A 22,853-nucleotide genomic window follows, 5' to 3' on the forward strand; every position below is an offset into this window, starting at 1 on the left:
CCTGTATCAATCCCAAAGTAACCCCACTGCCCCATTCTCTCCCCATAGCCCTGTATCAATCCCAAACTAACCCCACTGCCCCATTCTCTCCCCATAGCCCTGTATCAATCCCAAACTAACCCCACTGCCCCATTCTCTCCCCATAGCCCTGTATCAATCCCAAACTAATCCCACTGCCCCACACTCTCCCCATAGCCCTGTCTCAATCCCAAACTAATCCCACTGCCCCACTCTCTCCCCATAGCTCTATATCAACCCCAAACTAACCCCACTGCCCCACACTCTCCCCATAGCCCTGTATCAATCCCAAACTAATCCTACTGCCCCACTCTCTCCCCATAGCCCTGTATCAATCCCAAACTAACCCCACTGCCCCATTCTCTCCCCATAGCCCTGTATCAATCCCAAACTAATCCCACTGCCCCACACTCTCCCCATAGCCCTGTCTCAATCCCAAACTAATCCCACTGCCCCACTCTCTCCCCATAGCTCTATATCAACCCCAAACTAATCCCACTGCCCCATTCACTCCCCATAGCCCTGTCTCAATCCCCAACTAATCCCACTGCCCCACTCTTTCCCCATAGCCCTGTATCAATCCCCAACTAATCCCACTGTCCCACACTCTCCCTATAGCCCTGTATTAATCTCAAACTAATCCCACTGCCCCACACTCTCCCCATAGCCCTGTATCAATCCCAAACTAATCCCACTGCCCCGCACTCTCCCCATAGCCCTGTATCAACCCCAAACTAACTCCACTGCCCCACACTCTCCCCATAACCCTGTATCAATCCCCAACTAATCCCACTGCCCCGCACTCTCCCTATAGCCCTGTATTAATCTCAAACTAATCCCATTGCCCCACTCTTCCCATAGCTTTGCCGCAATTCCAAACTAATCCCACTGTCCCACTCTCTCCCCATAGTCCTGTAACTTCCTCTATTTGAAGTATTTGGTTCTGATTTTTAGAAAATAAACATGAGGCTCTTTATGATTTCCTTGAATGATGCTAAATCTGGGAGGTTTTCCCAGTCGGTGAGATTGAATAGGTTGAGACGTTTATCTCTAGAAAAGTGATATGGTATTGAATTTGATCATCAAGATTGTAGAATGATTTGATTGGATAAACATTGAACTTTGATAAAGGGTCATCTGGACTTGAAGCGTCAGCTCCTTACAGATGCTGCCAGACCTGCTGAGATTTTCCAGCATTTTGGTTAAACATTGAGATCCTTCACGTCAGGCCATCAATACAAACTGATTATTCTGATTGAGAATCCCAGAGAAACCTCTGTCATACCCCAGCACACTCGGAACACCAATCAAATCTTTGTAGTTTAATACTGCTACAACAGGCTGAAGAAAATGGCCGCCCAAGGGTCACGTGACTTGTGAATTGAGACAACTGTCCTGACTGAGATCATTATAAGCTGTAACCTTCATCTGCACTTGACCTTAGTGTGTGTGAGATGAAAGAGTGAAACGTTCTGTTAAATTTGAGATAAGAGTGCAAGAGCAAGTAACCTTCCTTATTTTTAAACTCACTTCAAGCTTTCTGCTGGAATGGCCTCATTGGAACTCTCACTCTGATGAATTTTGAATCCAGCCTATCAGTTTAAAGAGGACACTGAGCTAACAGGAACTTATCAAATTTAAATTTGCTGTTGTTGACAACATCAGACCAATCCGGGTGTAGGAAAGTTGATAGGTCATCAGAATTATAAAGAGATCAACCACCTGCCTGCAGTTTAACTGAAGAGCTGCCACCTCTCAACACCTAGAGAGGGAAAAAGTGGCTCACTGCCAGCTTCAAATGTCTCTTAAGAAAACTCACCAACTATCTAATGAAGGGGACTAAATCAGAAAGAGCTTACAGACAGCGGAGTCGACAGAACTCGAAAAGTTTTCCAAAGCCACAAAACCTGGTTGTATATTCTTTGAGATTGACTAAATTATTATTATTATTGTTTTGGTAATGAATGGTCCTTGTCTATATTTGAACAGCATTCCAGTAGAATCTTATTTTAATCAATATATTACTTGTTTAGTTAAGGTTCCCAGTTACTTAAATAACTTGTTAATTATTCACTTGAAGTGAGTGTCAGGTCTTTCTGTTGATGAACTCTAAACGTTAATGAGGAACAGTTCACACCTATTATAGGAAAGATGTGGAAGTGTTGGAAAGGGTGCAGAGGAGATTTACCAGGATGTTGCCTGGTATGGTGGGAAAATCGTATGAGCAAAGGCTGAGGGGCTTGAGGTTGTTTTCGTTAGAGAGAAGGTTAAGAGGTGACTTAATAGAAGCATACAAGATGATCAGAGGATTAGATAGGGTGGATAGTGAGAGCCTTTTTCCTCGGATGGTGTTGGCTAGCACGAGGGGACATAGCTTTAAATTGAGGGGTGAGAGATATAGGACAGATGTTCGAGGTAGGTTCTTTACTCAGAGAGTAGTAAGGGCGTGGAATGCCCTGCCTGCAGCAGTGGTGGACTCGTCAACGTTGAGAGCGCTCAAATAGTTATTAGATAAACATATGGATGATATTGGAATAGTGTAGGTTAGATGGGCTTTAGATTGGTTCCACTGGTCGGCGCAACATCGAGGGTCGAAGGGCCTGTACTGCGCTGTAATGTTCTATGTTCTATGTTCTAAACACTTTTAACAGATTACGAAGCGAGGTACTCCTCTTTGGGGGACTCGGCGTGGCTTCTCAAAAGGGAACCAACCTCTGCGTCGTAACAATAGTGGAAAAGACGCAGAGGAGCACATTTGAAGAGGAATTGGAGAGAGGCGTAAAAACTATAAGGTGGTGATAATGCAGGACTTCAATTATCCTAAGAGGGACAGGGATAGTAAAAGTATAAAGGGTAGAAAGGAAGAATTTCTAAAGTATGTTCAGGAGAATCTTCTTAGATCCATACATTCCCAGCCCAGTGAGGAAGGAAGCATTGTGGGATCTGTTTTTTGTTGGGGTGGGAGGATTTAGGTGGGTCAAGTGGATTAAGTGTCAGTCGGCAATAGTGAACATATATTGTTTAGGCTAGCTATGAAGATGACAAGAAGCAATCCAGAGTAAAACATAATTAATTGCGGGGAGGGTTAATTTCACTGGGGTGAGACAGATCTGGCCCGGGTAAATTGGAATCTAAAGGCAAAGCTACAATAGCACAACAGGCTGCCAGACAGGAGATGCCTTGACAACATTTAAGGTACATTCCCACTAGGGGAAAAGGTGAGACAAAGTCAGAGTTCGCGAGATGACAAAAGAGCTAGAAAGTAAGACTGCAGCAAAAGAGTGTGTCTGACAGGTGCCAGGTTAATTAAACTAGAAAGAGCGCAGAAAAGATTTACTAGGATGCTACCGGGACTTGATGGTTTGAGGTATGAGGAGAGGCTGGATAGACTGGGACTTTTTTCTCTGGAGCGTAGAAGGCTGAGGGGTGATCTTATAGAGGTCTGTAAAATAATGAGGGGCACAGATCAGCTAGATAGTCAACATCTTTTCCCAAAGGTAGGGGAGTCTAAAACTAGAGGGCATAGGTTTAAGGTGAGAGGGGAGAGATACAAAAGTGTCCAGAGGGGCAATTTTTTCACACAGAGGGTGGTGAGTGTCTGGACCAAGCTGCCAGAGGTAGTAGTAGAGGCGGGTACAACTCTGTCTTTTAAGCGTTTGGACAGTTACATGGGTACGATGGGTATAGAGGGATATGGGCAATTGGGACTAGCTTAGATTTTTAAAAAAAGGGCGGCATGGACAAGTTGGGCCGAAGGGCCTGTTTCCATGCTGTAAACCTCTATGACTCTGTGACTCTAATAAAGCAAGCATGAACCAGCCTGAAAACAGAGGGAACGTGAGAATGTGAGTATCTGAACAATAGTGTCTAAAGATTGAGAATATAGTGTTCAATTCTGGTTGCCACATCACCAGAATGATGTGGAGGCTTTGGAGAGGGCACAGAAAAGATTTATCAGGATGTTGCCTGGTCTGGAGGGCATTAGCTATGAGGAGAGGTTGGAGGAACTCGGTTTGTTCTCACTGGAACAAAAGAAGTTGAGGCGTGATCTGATAGAAGTCTACAAGATTATGAGAGGCATGGACAGAGTGGATAATCAGAAGATTTTTCCTAGGGTAGAAAAGTCAAGTACTAGGGGACATAGGTTTAAGGTGCGTGGGGAAAAGTTTAGAGGAGATGTGCGAGGCAGGTTTTTTACACAGAGGGTGGTGAATGTCTGGAATGCGCTGCCCGGGGAGGTGGTGGGAGCAGGTACGATAGCGGCATTTAAGGGGCAACTAGACGAATATATGAACAGGATGGGAATGGAAGGATACGGACTCTGTAAGTGCATACGGTTTTAGTTTAGGCAGGCATCATGATCGGCGCAGGCTTGGAGGGCCGAAGGGCCTGTTCCTGTGCTGTACTGTTCTTTGTAAATAAGAGAGGCAAAGAGAGGGTAAGAGAAGAGACTGAGCGAACATAAAAGGATATCTAAAAGTCTTCCATAAACATATAAAGAGGTAGTAAGAGGAGGAATGGAGTCAAATAGGGACCATTTATTCAATTCTCGGGCAGCAAATTTAAGGTGGCACAGTGGTTAGCACTGCTGCCTCACAGCGCTAGGGACCTGGGTTCAATTCCAGCTTCGGGTTACTGTCTGTGTGGAGTTTGCACGTTCTCCTCATATCTGTGTGGGTTTCCTCCGGGAGCTCCGGTTTCCTCCCACAGTCCCAAGATGTGCAGGTTAGGTGGATTAGCCACGATAAATTGACCCTCAGTGTCCAAAGGTGTGTAGGTTAGGGGGATTAATGGGGTAAATACATAGGGTTACGAGGATAGGGTGGGAGTGGGCCTGGGTAAGATGCTCTGTCGGAGAGTCGGCGCAGACCCAATGGGCCGAGTGGCCTCTTCTGCACTGTAGGGATTCTATGATTCTAATTCTCCTTTCAAAGATACCCTAGTATCTGTCCCAGGCCTTCTCTCATAGAATCACCCAATCCCTACAGTGCAGAAGGAGGCCATTCGGCCCATCGGGTCTGCACCAACCATAATCTCACCCGAGCCCTATCCCGTAACCCCACGTAATCCCCCTGACACTAAGGGGAAATCCCACCCAGACCTGTTCCCCTTAAGCCCTAGTATTTAGGGGCAGCATGGTGGCACAGTGGTTAGCACTGCTACCTCACAATGCCAGGGGCCCCAGTTCGATTCTCGGCTTGGGTCACTGTCTGTGTGGAGTTTGCACATTCTCCCTGTGTCTGCGTGGGTTTCCTCCGGGTGCTCCGGTTTCCTCCCACAGTCCAAAGATGTGCGGGTTAGGTTGATTGGCCATGCTAAATTGCCCCTTAGTGCCAGGGGGACTAGCTAGGATAAATGCATGGGGTTATGGGGACAGAGCCTGGGTGGGATTGTGGTCATAGAATCATAGAATCCCTACAGTGCAGAAGGAGGCCATTCAGACCATCGAGTCTGCACCGACCACAGTCCCACCCAGGCCCTATCCACATAACCCCACATATCCACCCTGTTAATCCCCTGACACTAGGGTCAATTTAGCATGGTCAATCCACCTAATCCGCACATCTTTGGACTGTGGGAGGAAACCGGAGCACCCGGAGGAAACCCACGCAGACACGGGGAGAATGTGCAGACGCCACACAGACAGTTACCAAAGCCAGGAATTAAACCCGGATGCTGTGAGGCAGCAGCGCTAATCACTGTGCCATCGTGTCACCCGGTTTCCTTCCACAGTCCCAAAATGTGTCGTTTAGGTGAATTGGCCATGGTAAATTGCCACTCAGTGTCCAAAGATGTGTAGGTTCGGGGGATTAGTGGGGTAAATACATGGGGTTATGAGGATAGGGTGGGAGTGGGCCTGTGTAAGGTGCCACTGTGCCGGTCAGTGCAGACTTGATGGGCAAAATGGCGTCCTTCTGCACTTTAGCATTCTATGATCTAGTATCTATTTATCCCGCTAATCCCCCTAACCTACACATCTTGGGACACTCAGGGGCAATTTAGCACGGCCAATCCACCTAACCTGCACATCTTTGGAGTGCGGGAGGAAATCGGAGCACCCGGAGGAAACCCACACAGACACAGGGAGAACGTGCAGACTCCGCACAGACAGTGACCCGAGGCCGGGAATTGAACCCGTGTCCCTGGCACTGTGAGGCAGCAGCGCTAAACCACTGTGCCACCTTGCCGCTCTGTGGCCAAGTTGATCGTACTTCAAAAGCCCTCTGCACGAACCTCTCTCCTCACTCGCTGTGTGACAATTGGAAATTAATGGTTCCTCTGCAGCAGTCGATTGGCAGGAATATCATTCCACCCCCCCCCCAACCCCGTGCAACATTTTTTCCATCTCCAACATGAATGGCCTCTGTGAGTGAGACTGCCAGTAAAGGATAATTTCGGGAAAGGTTGAGCTGATGGCCAATGTCCAATGCTGAAGCTTCAGACAGATCAATCTCCCTGCTCTTAGGTTCCTCACGGCCAACCAACAAAGGGAGCTTTCACCAGTGAGTGGACTCAGACGCAGAACTGGCAGTCGAAGCAGGTGCCATCTTCAGCTTTCAGCCTGGTTGCAGTGCAGGTGAAGCACAAACAGCGAGGTTGTGCGGCATTTATATAATTAGACTGGTGATCCTGGTGAATGCAGGTTCAATTCCACTGACAGATTTATAGGGTTCTTCTGGCAGAGTGGGGAGCTGCCCAGTCCACGCTGGGGAGAGCCCTGGAAATCTCAGTTCAACACTTTCACAAACAAAATCTGTCTCGGTTCAAGTGACCATGAAGCCGGTGATTGTTGTAAAATCCTTCCTGACTCACCAATGTCCTCTCGGGAAGGCAACATGCCGTTCTTATTCAAGCACGGAGTCCAGGCCGACTCTGCCAGAGCAGTACTGAGGCATCGAATCGTTCTGAATCAAATGTTAAAGTGAGGCCCTGAATACCTTTTTTAGAATAAAATAGAACAGAATAGGATCCCGACAGTGCAGAAGGAGGCCATTCAGCCCATGTCCCACTAATGAATTTTTAAAAAGTAAAGCACTTTGAGACACCCTGAGGTGGTGAAAGGCGCTATAGAAATGCAGCTCTGTTTTTATTACCCGGGTCTGGGGCCCACATGTAACTCCAGTGCTAATACCAACTTGGCCGACTCTTAGCTGCTCTCTGATGGGTCCCAGCGGGGAGGACGTGCCGACTCTGCACAGTCACCTGAGGCTGGAATTGAACTTGGGTCCCTGGCACTGTGAGGCAGCAGTGCCACCGTGCCACCCTCCTCCCCAACTGTGTGGGAGCACATTCGTATGCAGTCAAGGAGAACGTTCACAAGATATTTCGGGTGCACCCGATTGGGCAGATAGAGCATTGCTTTAGCATCTCACCTCACTTTAGCCATGCAGCACTCCCTCAGCCCCCGCATGGGCTGTACACTGTATGGTCAAAAGTCAGGAGCGGACCCCGGACTCCAACTCAGAAGTCAGAGTGTCACCCATGGAGCTATAAGGAGAGGCTGGATAGGCTTGGATTGTTTTCTCTGGAGCAGAGAAGGCTGAGGGGGGACATGATTGAGATGTGTAAGATTATGAGGGGTGTGGACAGGGTGAGTCGGGAGCACTTGTTCCCCTTGGTTGAGGGGTTAGTCAGGAGGGGGCATAGATTTAGTGTGAGGGGCAGGGGATTCAGACGGGATTTAAGAGAACACGTTTTTCCTCAGAGGGTGGTGGGAATCTGGGATGCACGGCCTGGGAAGGTATTGGAGGCCGGAAAACCTTACAACATTTAACAAATATTAGGACGAGCGCTTAAAATATCATAACATTCAAGGATATGGGACACATGCTGAAAAATGGGATCAGCGCGAATTTAGTGATAGTTATTATTAGTACAGACTTGATGGGCTGAATGGCCTTTTCTGTGCTGTGGGATTCGATGACTCTATGAATCTATTAGATGCCTGTTCAGATCTAGCATCAACTGCAACCAATCAGTTTAAGCCTGAGATTACATAAGAAATAGGAGCAGGAGTAGGCCATCTAGCCCCTCGAGCCTGCCCCGCCATTCAATAAGATCATGGCTGATCTGACGTGGATCAGTACCACTTACCCGCCTGATCCCCATAACCCTTAATTCCCTTACCGATCAGGAATCCATCCATCCGCGCTTTAAACATATTCAGCGAGGTAGCCTCCACCACCTCAGTGGGCAGAGAATTCCAGAGATTCACCACCCTCTGGGAGAAGAAGTTCCTCCTCAACTCTGTCTTAAACCGACCCCCCTTTATTTTGAGGCTGTGTCCTCTAGTTTTATCTTCCTTACTAAGTGGAAAGAATCTCTCCGCCTCCACCCTATCCAGCCCCCGCATTATCTTATAAGTCTCCATAAGATCCCCCCTCATCCTTCTAAACTCCAACGAGTACAAACCCAATCTCCTCAGCCTCTCCTCATAATCCAAACCCCTCATCTCCGGTATCAACCTGGTGAACCTTCTCTGCACTCCCTCCAATGCCATTGGGAGATTTTTATTAATCAAAGGGAATAAGGGAGATGGAGGAAAGGTTGTTATAGTAGAATTGTAGAATCCTACAGTGCAGGAGGCGGCCATTCGGCCCATCGAGTCTGCACTGACCACAATCCCACCCAGGCCCTATCCCCACAACCCCATGCATTTACCCTAGCTAGTCCCCCTGACACTAGGGACAATTTAGCGTGGCCAATCCACCTAACCCGCACATCTTTGGAGTGTGGGAGGAAACCGGAGCACCCGGAGGAAACCCACGCAGACACGGGGAGAAAGTGCAGACTCCACACAGACAGTGATCTGAGGCTGGAATTGAACCCGGGTCCCTGGCGCTGTCAGGCAGCAGTGCTAACCACTGTGTCACTGTGCCACCCTGGAGTCATATGGAGAAAAGTGGCAGATCAGCCACGATCCCATTGAGAGGGAGCTGGGACAGGCTCAACCGGGCTCCTCCGGTTCCTTTTCCTCTCTTCAGTGATCAGAGTGAGGCCCACATCATAACATTGACCATCATATTGCCTTTTTCCTAAGATCTGTAAGACCGTAAGAATTGGCAGCAGACGTAGGCCATTCGGCCCATCAAGTCTGCTCCGCCATTCAATGAAATCACGACTGATAATTCTCAACTCCACATTCCCGCCTGATCTCCCAAACTCTTGATTCCCATCATTGACATCCCAGGCTAACTCTGATAGACTGCAAAGCCCCTTTGTCTGTTTAAGCATGAGATCCCAGGTTTCTATAATGTGGCCATTATGGACACAGAGGATCCCTCTGTGAATGACCAGTCCTGTGGGCAGTCCTGTGGAATGGGAGCACAGTGGGAAGCCATTCATAGAATCCCTACACTACAGAAGGAGGCCATTTGGCCCATCGAGTCTGCACCGACCACAATCCCACCCAGGCCCTACCTCACAACCCCATGTATTTACCCTGCTAATCCCCCTCACGCTGAGGGGCAATTTAGCATCTCCAATCCACCTAACCCGCATATCTTTGGAGTGTGGGAGGAAACCGGAGCACCCGAAGGAAACCCACGCAGACATGGGGAGAATGTGCAGGCTCCGCACAGGCAGTGACCCAAGCCAGGAATTGAACCCGGGTCCTTGGCGCTGTGAGGCAGCAGTGCTCACTACTGTGCCACCATGCCGCCCTTCACCCATCATTACACAGTCTGCAGCAGTTCAACGTGGGGATGGCTCACTAATGCCAACTTCCTAAGGGTTGGCAGGGGTTGACAATAAATGCCAGCCTTGTCAGAGGTGCCCACATCCTGAGTATGCAGAAGGTGGGAATGATTCATTGTGCCTGAGGTAGCGGCAGGTTAAACCCTGGCACGGAATCAGCTTTCCTTGTCAAGGTTCATCTCTTGACTGACATTGGACTTTCCGGGAGAGGGGGATATGTTTTCATTTCCTTGTTGGCATTGGAGCAGTGGATCTCCCATTCAGGTGGAAAATTTAACCGAGACCCGGTCACATGATGACATAAAAGATCCTCTGGCCTTTTTTGTTCATACAACCATAGAATCATCGCATCCCGACAGTACAGAAGGAGGCCATTCAGCCCATCGGGTATGCACCGACTCTCCGATAGAGCATCATATGGAGGCCCTATCCCCATCACCCCACATATTTTACCCTGCTAATCCCCGTATCCTACGGATCTTTGGACACAAAGGGACATTCGGGCATGGCCAATCCACCTGACCCACACATCTTTGGAGTGTGGGAGGGAAACCAGAGCACACGGAGGAAACCCACGCAGACACGGGGAGAACGTGCAGACTTTTCACAGTGACCCAAGGTCGGAATCGAACCCGGGTCCCTGGCGCTGTGAGGCAGCAGTGCTAACCACTGTGCCACCGTGCCACCATGTTCACCCCTTCTGTTGTGTTGCGGTACCTGAGCTTCTGGCTTTACTTTGCCAATCAGTTTAAATATTTTACCTTCTTTCCCAGTTATCTCAGCACACGGATTAACATCTCATTGGAATGCTTTGGTCTGTTATTGCGTGATGTATAATACACACTATGAACCCATTTCAAAGATCTGTGGCCTACTTCAAAAGTACTTCATTCACTCTAATACCTAATGGGAGGTTTTAGTTTATCTGCTCCAATGTTCCCTCATGTGACTTGCTGTAAGATGTGTTACTGATAAAGGATGCTACATAAATGCAGGTTGTTGCCTGTTAAGCCCCAACTATGTTCCATTTCCCACACAGACAGTGTGAAAAAAACCCAGGAAGTGCCAGTAAATCTCAGCAGGTCTGTGGAGAGAGAGACAGAGTTCACACTTTCCGATGCTGGAATTTTACCACCTCACCCGCCCGAGGCCAATGGAGAATGCCTCTCTGCGAGGTGGGCAAGGCGGAAAATTCCGGCCTTAGAGTCATAGAGGTTTACAGCATGGAAACAGGCCCTTCGGCCCAACTTGTCCATTCCGCCCTTTTGTTTTAACCACAAAGCTAGTCCCAATTGCCCACATTTGGCCCATATCCCTCTATACCCATCTTACCCATGTAACTATATAAACGCTTCTTAAAAGACAAAATTGTACCCGCCTCTACTACTACCTCTGGCAGCTCGTTCCAGACACTCACCACCCTCTGTGTGAAAAAAGCGTCTTCTTCAGAAGGAGACAGTGCTAACTGCATCATCACCAGCTGCACCACCTGCGGCAGCAACACCAGGAGAAGGCAGACGGTAGATAAATAAAAACACTTTCAAACTTGTGTGAGGTTGACCACTTGCCGTCAGGAAGTTTGTCAACGCTGTCTGGAGCTCCTTCCAGATGATTCCAGACCACGCGCGCGCACGCGTGTGTACGTGTGTGTGTGTGTCAGTCAGTGTGTGTGTGTCAGTGTGTGTGTGAGAGAGAGTGTGTCAGTGTGTGTGTGTGAGAGAGTGTGTCAGTGTGTGTATGTGTGTGTCAGTGTGTGTATGTGTGTGTGAGAGAGTGTGTCAGTGTGTGTATGTGTGTGTCAGTGTGTGTGTGTCAGTGTGTGTGAGAGTGTATCAGTGTGTGTATGTGTGTCTGTGTGTGAGAGAGTGTGTCAGTGTGTGTATGTCAGTGTGTGTCAGTGTGTGTGTGAGGGTGTGTCAGTGTGCGTCAGTGTGTGTGTGTGAGTGTGTCAGTGTGTGTATGTGTGTGTGTGTGTGAGAGTGTGTCAGTGTGTGTGAGAGTGTGTGTGTGTGTATATGTGTGTGTGTGTCAGTGTGTGTGTGTGTGTGTCAGTGTGTGTGTGTGTCAGTGTGTCAGTGTGTGTGTGTGAGAGTGTATGTGCTGCGTGCAGTGTAACATAGTAAGAAGTTTAACAACACCAGGTTAAAGTCCAACAGGTTTATTTGGTAGCAAAAGCTACCAAATACCAAATGTGGTATGTGTGTTAAACCTGGTGTTGTTAAACTTCTTACTGTGTTTACCCCAGTCCAATGCCGGCATCTCCACATCATGCAGTGTAACATACCAGAGAAGCTGTCCTTGTCCAATGCGATCAGATCCCTTGCTTGGTAAATGTAGCATCGGAGATGGTATCTGGTCCCATCTGAAAACAGCACAATTGCCATAATTCAGAAATAGATGTGGCTACAGCTGGCAAGCTGGCAATTGTCATTCACTCCAAATCACTCAAAGAAAGTGGCAATGGGCCTTCTCTTGAATTACTTCGATATAACTGTGTGACATTCCAGGCCATTTCAACCAATACACGGGAACATTAGATTCAAAAGCAGGGGTAGGCCATTTGGCCCCTCTAATCTGCCCCACCATTCAGTAAGTCATGGCTGTCTGTCTATATCAGCACCATTCTCACAAAGTATCACCATATCGCTTCACTCCCCCGCTATCCACAAATCCATCAATCTCATGCTTCAATATACTCAATGGCTGGAACTTTACCATCCCGCCCGCTATGGGAATCGGAGCGGGCCCTCGGGAGGGATTTTATGGATTCGGGATGAGCACAGCCGGAAAATCCCAGCCTGTGTGGGAACTCTTAAAAGATACTCAACTCATTCTGACACACACACACGCACGCACGCACGCATGCACGCACGCACACTCACTCCCTCACATATACTCATGCATATAAACATACACACATTCACACACCATGTGTATGTGAGTACACATACTCACACATACATACACTCACACATGCACGTAAACATACACACTCACACCGGCACATACACACTCACACGCATATGCACACAGACATACTCATACACACATACAAATGCATGCATGTACATGCACTCACACACTCATGCACACATTCCAAACAGAAGCTCAGATGAACACAAGAGGAGGATACTCCATACTCACGGTCAAAGATACAGGAGACAGTTGGTGTATTCACACCCAGGTTGAGGGTGGACAATGATTTCTCCTCACTCTTGTCGTCTGTGACTCCGCCCTGTAACAGCAGACGACAGTCACTATCTGTGCGAGGGTAAAGGCGTCTGAATCTCCATCACAACAAACTCACATTCATTATCTTCCACATTGTTCTGCTTTCATACCCACCATGTACAGTTCCCCAGGCAGCCAATCAGCGCACAGTAAGGTCACAGGCCAAATCATCATTCCAGACCATCCCGTTCAGAGACACTGCAGTTTAAATATTGACCAGGGGACCTCTGCTTTCCTTCAAAGATGTGGCTGCTGGGACGCAGCGAGCTGCATCATTTTAAATGAATTTCAGGGCTATGGGGAGAGAGTGGGGCAGTGGGATTAGTTTGGGATTGATTCAGGGCTATGGGGAGAGAGTGGGGCAGTGGGATTAGTTTGGGATTGATACAGGGCTATGGGGAGAGAGTGGGGCAGTGGGATTAGTTTGGGATTGATACAGGGCTATGGGGAGAGAGTGGGGCAGTGGGAGTAGTTTGGGATTTATACAGGGCTATGGGGAGAGAGTGGGGCAGTGGGAGTAGTTTGGGATTTATACAGGGCTATGGGGAGAGAGGGGCAGTGGGATTAGTTTGGGATTGATACAGGGCTATGGGGAAAGAGAGGGGCAGTGGGATTAGTTTGGGATTGATACAGGGCTATGGGGAGAGAGTGGGGCAGTGGGATTAGTTTGGGATTTATACAGGGCTATGGGGAGAGAGTGGGGCAGTGGGATTAGTTTGGCTGCGTCAAGGCAATACTTTAATGTTTCATCTGAAAAATGACACTCGCAGCAGTGCAGCACTCCCTCAGTACCTCACTGGGAGTGTCAGCATGGATTATATAACCTCTGACAGTGCAGCACTCCCTCAGTCCCTCACTGGGAGTGTCAGCATGGATTATATAACCTCTGACAGTGCAGCACTCCCTCAGTCCCTCACTGGGAGTGTCAGCATGGATTATATAACCTCTGACAGTGCAGCACTCCCTCAGTATCTCACTGGGAGTGTCAGCCTGGATCACATCACCTCTGACAGTGCAGCACTCCCTCAGTACTGCACTGGGAGTGTCAGCCTGGATCACATCACCTCTGACAGTGCAGCACTCCCTCAGTACCTCACTGGGAGTGTCAGCCTGGATCACATCACCTCTGACAGTGCAGCACTCCCTCAGTACCTCACTGAGAGTGTCAGCATGGATTATATAACCTCTGACAGTGCAGCACTCCCTCAGTACTGCACTGGGAGTGTCAGCCTGGATCACATCACCTCTGACAGTGCAGCACTCCCTCAGTACTGCACTGGGAGTGTCAGCCTGGATCACATCACCTCTGACAGTGCAGCACTCCCTCAGTACTGCACTGGGAGTGTCAGCCTGGATCACATCACCTCTGACAGTGCAGCACTCCCTCAGTACTGCACTGGGAGTGTCAGCATGGATTACAATCTCAAAGCCTCCGGTTTGGGCTTCGATCCACATCATTCGGCCTCATTTGGGGAGTCATAGACGTTTACAGCATGGAAACTGGCCCTTCGGCCCAACATGTCCATGCCGCCCTTTTTTTAAAAAATCCCAAAGCAAGTCCCAATTTCCCATATATGGCCCATATCCCTCTCTACCCATCTTACCCATGTAACTGTCTAAATGCTTTTTAAAAGATAAAATTGTACCCGCCTCTACACCTATCTCTGGCAGCTTGTGCCAGACACTCACAACCATCTGGGTGAATAAATTGCCCCTCTGGACCCTTTTGTATCTCTCCCCTCTCACCTTAAACCTTTGCCCTCTAATGTTAGACTCCCCTACCTTTTGGAAAAGATGTTGACTAGCTGATCTGTGCCCCTCATTATTTTATAGACCTCTATAAGATCACCCCTCAGCCTCCTACGCTCCAGAGAAAAAAGTCCCAATCTATCCAGCCTCTCCTTATAACTCAAACCATCAAGTCCCGGTAGTATCCTAGTAAATCTTTTCTGCATCTTTCTAGTTTAATAATATCCTTTCTATAATAGGGTGACCAGAATTGCACACAGTATTCCAAGTGTGGCCTTACCAATGTTTTGTACAACTTTAACAAGACATCCCAACTCCTGTATTCAATGTTCTGACTGATGAAACCAACCATGCCGAATGCCTCCTTCATCATGATGGAAAAGTGATGATGGCACTAAACTAGTAATCCAGAGGCCCAGCCTAATGTTCTGGGGTCACGGATTCAAATCTCACCGTGGCAGCTGGTGGAATTTATATCTAATGAATCAAATCAGGAATATAAAGCGAGTCTTGGAGATGGTAGCCATAAAACTATCATCTGGTTCACTAATGTCCTTTAGGGAAGGAAATCTGCCGTCCTTACCTGGTCTGGCCTACATGTGACTCCAGAGCCACAGCAATGTGGTTGACTGTTAACTGCCCTCTGCACTCCTTCGAGGGCAATTAGGGGCAAGGAACAAAGCTGGCCCAGCCAGTGACACCCAAATCCCCCTATGAAGGAGTAAGAAGGGTGAGACATTGCCCAGCGAAAGGATGTGGAACATGGGAAATGTAGAGTCATAGAGGATTACAGCATGGAAACAGGCCCTTCGGCCCATGCGTGACCATGCATGTGTATGGGTGTGTGCATCTTCATGCGTGGGTGTGTGCATGTGTGTGTGTGCACGTGTGTATACATGTGCGCGTGTGTGAGCATTTGTGCATGTACATGTGTAGTGTGTGTGCACATGTGCATGTATACGTGCATGTGTGTACATGTGTGTTTGTACATACGTGTGTGTTTGTTCATGCGCGTGTGTGTGTGCATGTGTGTGTGTGTGTGCGTGTGCATGTGTGTGCATATGTGCATCTCCGTTTAGATGAGTGTTTGCCTGCAACTCGACTGAGGACTGCATGTGTTTATGATTAAGGTTGCTAATTTGAGAATTATACAGCTAAATGTGTGTTTGTGAATGTGTGTGCATGTGTGGGGGACTGTGTTTGTGTGTATGCATGTGTGTGTGGGTGTATGTGGGTGCATGTGTCCCCATGTGTATATGGGTGTGTGTTTGTGTGTGTATGTGTGTGCATGCGTGTGGGTGTGTATGCGCGCGTACATGTATGTATGTGTGTATGTGTGTGCGTATGTGTGCGTGTGTGTATGTGTGCGCGTGTGTGTGTGTGTATGCGTGCATGTGTGCATGTGTGTGTGTGTGTGTGTTTGTGTATATATGTGTGTGTGTACTGTGTGCATTCAGATGTACTCTCTCTCTGTGTATCTGACGTATGATGTGTGTGTATGAGAATGTTCATCAGTACGTGCGAAATAGTTCTTGATGCCGTTCCAAGGCCCTCAGTGGTGGAGGTTTTACTCAGCTTCTATTGCCCACACTGTGCCAGTATATTGTTTATTGTGCTTGCGTCCCCAGGGCACTAAATTTCTGCCCTGCAGAGGGTTCTCTCCACATTAACCATCACAGCTCGCTCACACAGTACACCAGTTCATAGCTTTCCACTGGCAGGCCTGGCCCTCTGCTCAAGCCAATGTATACAGCGGAGGCCCCTTTACTGGTGGCCGCCCGATGGCTCTAAAGCAAACACCAGTAAACGCTGGCACTCAGTATCCCAGCTTGATTGGTGATGCAGCCACAGAGAGCAATGCCCCCCTCGCCCTCCCTCACCCCGAGAGCTGGCCGCAGACTCCCATCTCCAGCTGCTACCAAAATCAGGATGCTGAGTTGAGCCGGCCACAGAAACCAACCCCTCTCACCTCCCATTAACCCCCACCCCAACCTCTGTGTTATTCCCCCACCCCCACCCCGCCCCCCCCCCCCCCCAACCTCCGCAGACCCCCTTGATACTGAGAAATGGTTCCCCCCTCTCAACAAGACTCTGACTGGAACTTTACTTCCCCACCCGCCACGGGAATCGGAGCGGGCGAGGGGCGGGCCACGGAAAGGTCCGTCGACCTCCGGCAGGATTTTACGGTTTCGGGATTAGTGAGGCCCTCTGCCACCCAAACCTCACCCTAACATGAGCCTCAGGGCAGGAGGAGACATTAAAACCCAGCCCAGTAAACCTCGCCGTACTTTATCCTTCCCAGAAATGCGGCCAGATCTCAGATTCCCTGGTGACGTCTCTTTAAGATGGGCCACACACACGAGATATGCAGATCAGGCCAGTGGACAATGCTGAGAGAGACGGAAAGAGAGAGAGAGAGAGAGGGAGAGAGAGAGAGAGAGAGAGAAGGAGACTTTTTAAGTCGGAAAATTGAACTTTCCACAACTCAGGATGTGTGGAGACAGGAAGAAACTGCCGTGCAGTCCTGGCCAACACATCAGCCCCTTATTTCGTTCTTCGAGGCTCTGCCTGCGAGCTGCCACTTCCAAATCACCTTATAACATGTTCTATGTAGTCAGAATAAACCCCGCTACTCATAGCAGCTGGCACCACTTCAAGAAAAATATTATAGTGTTGTAAACTAAATTAAAACCATTTAGAATGTTTCTGTTGAACACAGGACCTGAACCTCTGGTAGAACGGTGGGGCAGAGGGTGGAGGGATCTCACTGGGGTGGCTGAGATTCAGAGAATGGGATTAGAGAATTATTATTGCTGCCACGGGGGAGCGCTTGAAGCAAAGACGATTGCATCATTTTAAATGAATTTCAGGGCTATGGGGAGAGAGTGGGGCAGTGGGATTAGTTTGGGGATTGATACAGGGCAATGGGGAGAGAGTGGGGCAGTGGGATTAGTTTGGGGATTGATACAGGGCAATGGGGAGAGAGTGGGGCAGTGGGATTAGTTTGGGGATTGATACAGGGCAATGGGGAGAGAGTGGGGCAGTGGGATTAGTTTGGGGATTGATACAGGGCTATGGGGAGAGAGTGGGGCAGTGGGGTTAGTTTGGAATTGATACAGGGCTATGGGGAGAGAGTGGGGCAGTGGGATTAGTTTGGGGATTGATACAGGGCAATGGGGAGAGAGTGGGGCAGTGGGATTAGTTTGGGATTGATACAGGGCTATGGGGAGAGAGTGCGGCAGTGGGATTAGTTTGGGGATTGATACAGGGCAATGGGGAGAGAGTGGGGCAGTGGGATTAGTTTGGGGATTGATACAGGGCAATGGGGAGAGAGTGGGGCAGTGGGATTAGTTTGGGGATTGATACAGGGCAATGGGGAGAGAGTGGGGCAGTGGGATTAGTTTGGGGATTGATACAGGGCTATGGGGAGAGAGTGGGGCAGTGGGATTAGTTTTGGATTGATACAGGGCTATGGGGAGAGAGTGGGGCAGTGGGATTAGTTTGGGGTTGATACAGGGCTATGGAGTGAGAGTGGGGCAGTAGGATTAGTTTGGGGTTGATACTGGGCTATGGGGAGAGAGTGGGGCAGTGGGATTAGTTTTGGATTGATACAGGGCTATGGGGAGAGAGTGGGGCAGTGGGATTAGTTTGGGATTGATACAGGGCTATGGGGAGAGAGTGCGGCAGTGGGATTAATTTGCGATTGATACAGGGCTGTGGGGAGAGAGTGGGGCAGTGAGGTTAGTTTGGGATTGGTACAGGACTCTGGGGAGAGAGTGGGGCAGTGAGGTTAGTTTGGGATTGGTACAGGACTCTGGGGAGAGAGTGGGGCAGTGGGATTATTTTGGGATTGATACAGGACTCTGGGGAATGGAGCACTGGGATTAGATTGTGATTGACACAGAGTTTGGGGGAGAGAGTGGGACAGTGGGATTAGTTTGGGATTGCTACAGGTCTTTGGGGAGAGAGTGGGGCAATGGGATTAGTTTGGGATTTATATAGGGCTATGGGGAGTGGGGCAGTGGGATTAACTTGGGATTGATACAAGACTATGGGGAGAGAGTGGGATAGTATGATAAATTTGGGATCGACACAGACCTATGGGGAGAGATGGGGCATGGGATTAGTTTGGGATTGATGCAGGGATATGGGGAGTGAGTGGGGCAGTAGGATTAGTTTGGGATTGATAGGGGGCTATGGGGAGAGAGTTGGGCAGTGGGATTAGTTTGGGATTGATGCAGGGAGACGGGAAGGAGTGGGGCTGTGGGATTAGTTTGGGATTGATACAGGGCTATGAGGAGAGAGTGGGGCATGGGATTAGTTTGGGATTGATACAGGACCATGAGGAGTAGGGGAATGGGATTATTTTGTCATTGATACAGGGCTTTAGGGAGAGAGTAGGACAGTGGGGTTAGTTTGGGATTGATACAGGGCTATGGGGAGAGAGTTAATTTTAGAGCCATAGAGTCATAGAGGTTTACAGCATGGAAATAGGCCCTTCGGCCCAACTTGTCCATGCCATTTTTTTTTTAAACCCCTAAACTAATCCCAATTGCCCGCATTTGGCCCATATCCCTCGATACCCATCATACCCATGTAACTCTAAACGCTTTTTAAAAGACAAAATTATACCCGCCTCTACTACTACCTCTGGCAGCTTGTTCCAGACACTCACCACCCTCTGTGTGACAAAATTGCCCTTCTGGACACTTTTGCATCTCTCCTCTCACCTTAAACCTGTGCCCTCTAGTTTTAGATTCCCCTACCTTTGGGAAAAGATATTGACTATCTCGCTGATCTATGCCCCTCATTATTTTATAGGCCTCTATAAGATCACCCCTCAGCCTCTACGCTCCAGAGAAAAAAGTCCCAGTCTATCCAGCCTCTCCTTATAACTCAATCCATCAAGTCTCGGTAGCATCCTAGTAAATCTCTTCTGCACTCTTTTTAGTTTAATAATATCCTTTCTATAATAGGGTGACCAGAATTGCACGCAGTATTCCAAGTGTGGCCTTACCAATGTCTTGTACAACTTCAACAACACATCCCAACTCCTGTATTCAATGCTCTGACTGATGAAACCAAACATGCCGAATGCCTTCTTCACCACCCTGTCCACCTGTGACTCCACTTTCAAGGAGCTATGTACCTGTACCCCTAGATCTCTTTGTTCTGTAACTCTCCCCAATGCCCTACCATTAACTGAGTAAGTCCTGCCCTGGTTCAATCTACCAAAATGCATCACCTCGCATTTGTCTAATTTAAACTCGACCTGCCATTCGTCAGCCATAATAAATGATTACTCCACTTTTGCAGTCAACTGATTCCTTTTGAAGAAACCACAGATGCCAATCAGGTTTAGGATATTTGTAAACATTGTGGTCAGGAACAATGGAGGTACTCGAGATGCATTCGAGTGTGAAGGGAAATATAAGGAGCCGGGGATAATGATGCAGCTATATAAAACCCTCGTCAGACCCCACTTGGAGTACTGTGCTCAGTTCTGGTCACCTCATTACAGGAAGGATGTAGAAATTATTGAAAGGGTGCAGAGAAGATTTACAAGGATGTTGCCTGGATTGGGTGGCATGCCTTATGAGGATAGGTTGAGGGAGCTCGGTCTTTTCTCCTTGGAGAGATGAAGGATGAGAGGTGACCTGATAGAGGTGTACAAGATGTTGAGAGGTATAGATCAGGTGGATTCTCGGAGGCTTTTTCCCAGGGCTGAAATGGCTGCTACGAGAGGACACAGGTTTAAGGTGCTGGGGAGTAGGTACAGAGGAGATGTCAGGGGTAAGTTTTTCACTCCGAGGGTGGTGGGCGAGTGGAATCGGCTGCCGTCAATGGTGGTGGAGGCAAACTCGATAGGGTCTTTTAAGAGACTTCTGGATGAGTACATGGGACTTAATAGGATTGAGGGTTATAGGTAAGCCTATATATAGGCCGAGGTAGGTAGGGACATGACCGGCACAACTTGTGGGCCGAAGGGCCTGTTTGTGCTGTAGTTTTTCTATGTTCTATAAATACAGCTGACTGGAGGCAGAGTAGAAATCCATTAATCTGTTAACAGAAGCCTCTTTCAAAGCACTGCACTTAGAAATTGATAGACATCAGAGATTTTCAATGCAACAGTGAGGGTGAAACTGACATCTCCTCTCTGTCAGAGGAACTGCTCACACCTGCAGCTTCTACCTGAGAGAAAGGAAAATCACTGCTTCAGAATGGAGTGCTGCAGTGATTTAAAAACCTGCCAGGTGATGCTGGGAGCAGTAGGGGTGACACAGAGATTAAGATTGTTCTTTTTAGAATTTTCACAGCTGACAGACAGGAATGGAGATATTGGTCACAGGGCTGCCTGAAGTCACCATAATGAAATCACCATGCCAGGTCTGCCCAGGCTAGAACGGGTAGTTCCACCATGATACCTCCCATCTGAGCCCATCCACTCCCCCAGGACCCTTGAAGGGCCCTTCCTCTGGAGCCTGGCAGTGGCAGAGGGGCAAATGTACAACAATCGGCGGGTTTGCGTGTACAAAGAACAAAGAACAAAGACATTTACAGCACAGGAACAGGCCCTTCGGCCCTCCAAGCCTGCACCAACCATGCTGCCCGACTGAACTAAACCCCCTACCCTTCCGGGGACCATATCCCTCTATTCCCATCCTATTCATGTATTTGTCAAGACGCCCCTTAAAAGTCGCTATCGTATCTGCTTCCACTACTTCCCCCGACAACAAGTTCCAGGCACCCACTACTCTCAGTCTAAAAAATCTGCCTTGTACATCTCCTTTAAACCTTGCCCCTCGCACCTTAAACCTGTGCGCCCGAGTAATTGACTCTTCCACCCTGGGAAAAAGCTTCTGACTCTCCATTCTGTCCATGCCCCTCATAATCTTGTAGACTTCTATCAGGTCACCCCTCAACCTCCGTCGTTCCAGTGAGAACAAACCAAGTTTCTCTAACCTCTCCTCATAGCTAATGCCCTCCATACCAGGCAACATCCTGGTAAATCTTTTCTGAACCCTCTCCAAAGCCTACACATCTTCTGGTAGTGTGGCACCAGAATTGAACACTATATTCCAAGTGCGGCCTAACTAAGGTTCTATAAAGCTGCAACATGACTTGCCAATTTTTAAACTCAATACCCCGGCCGATGAAGGCAAGCATGCCGTATGCCTTCTTGACTACCTTCTCCACCTGCATTGCCACTTTCAGTGACCTGTGCACCTGTACACCCAGATCCCTTTGTATAGGTGGGACCCTGACTGGGGCCAGTGGGTGGGTTGGGAGAATCGCGATGGGCGCCAAACCCGTTTTTGTGCTGAATGCCCCATTCTCTGGACCATTGTGATTCTCGCCAGCAGCCAGTGGGCCCAGTGAAGCCTCTCCCCCCAGAATGTAGAGAAACAAGAAACGTGGACCATGGGTTATGGAGTCATCACAACAACTTGCATTCATGTAGCGCCTTTAACATGGCAAAATACCTCAAGACAAGAGTGTCATCAAATCAAATTTGACACAGAGCCACATGGGGAGATATTAGGTCAGGTGACAAAAGCTTGGTCAAGGAGGCAGGTGTTAAGGAGCGACCTAAAGGAGGAAGGAGGGGTAGAGAGTCAGAGACGGCTATTTTCTTATTCATTCGTGGGACGTGGCGTCACTGACTGGGCCAGCATTTATTGCCCCATCCCTAGCTGTTCTTGAACTGAGTGGCTTGCCAGGCCATTTCAGAGGGCAGTTGAGTCAACCCCATTGCTGTGGGTCTGGAGTCACATGTAGGCCAGACCAGGTAAGGACGACAGATTTCCTTCCCGAAAGGACATTAGTGAACCAGAGGGGTTTTTCCGACAATGGTTTCAGGGTCATCATTAAATTCTGAATTCCAGATATTTTTTGTTGAATTCAAGTTCCACCACCTGCTTGGCGGGATTCGAATCCGGATCCCCAGAACATAACCTGAGTTTCTGGATTAATAGTCTAGCGATAATACCACTAGGCCATCGCCTCCCCCGGAATTCCCTGGTTAGGGAGGGAATTCCAGAGTTTAGAACTTGGGAAGGTGAAGGAATGGCTGCCAAAGAGGCACGGTCACAATTGGAGATGCGCAAGGGACCAGAATTGGAGAATGTGGAGATCTCGCCGGTCGTGGGATGGTGGAG

The 22,853-nt window shown here is 48.6% G+C and overlaps 1 protein-coding gene across 3 annotated transcripts in view; it reads right to left on the minus strand.

Moving 5' to 3' along the window:
- dysf (dysferlin, limb girdle muscular dystrophy 2B (autosomal recessive)) overlaps positions 1–22,853 on the minus strand; it is a 334,329-nt gene that overhangs the window by 126,988 nt on the left and 184,488 nt on the right. For all 3 annotated transcript variants that reach the window (XM_078224513.1, XM_078224514.1, XM_078224512.1), the window contains 2 exons: positions 12,859–12,949; positions 11,999–12,076 (listed from right to left, as the gene is read on the minus strand). In XM_078224513.1, coding sequence (XP_078080639.1) covers positions 11,999–12,076; positions 12,859–12,949 — 169 coding nt within the window. The remainder of the gene's footprint in view (positions 1–11,998; positions 12,077–12,858; positions 12,950–22,853) is intronic.

The sequence above is a fragment of the Mustelus asterias genome, chromosome 1 (assembly GCF_964213995.1).
Source record: "Mustelus asterias chromosome 1, sMusAst1.hap1.1, whole genome shotgun sequence".
Classification (NCBI taxonomy): domain Eukaryota; kingdom Metazoa; phylum Chordata; class Chondrichthyes; order Carcharhiniformes; family Triakidae; genus Mustelus; species Mustelus asterias.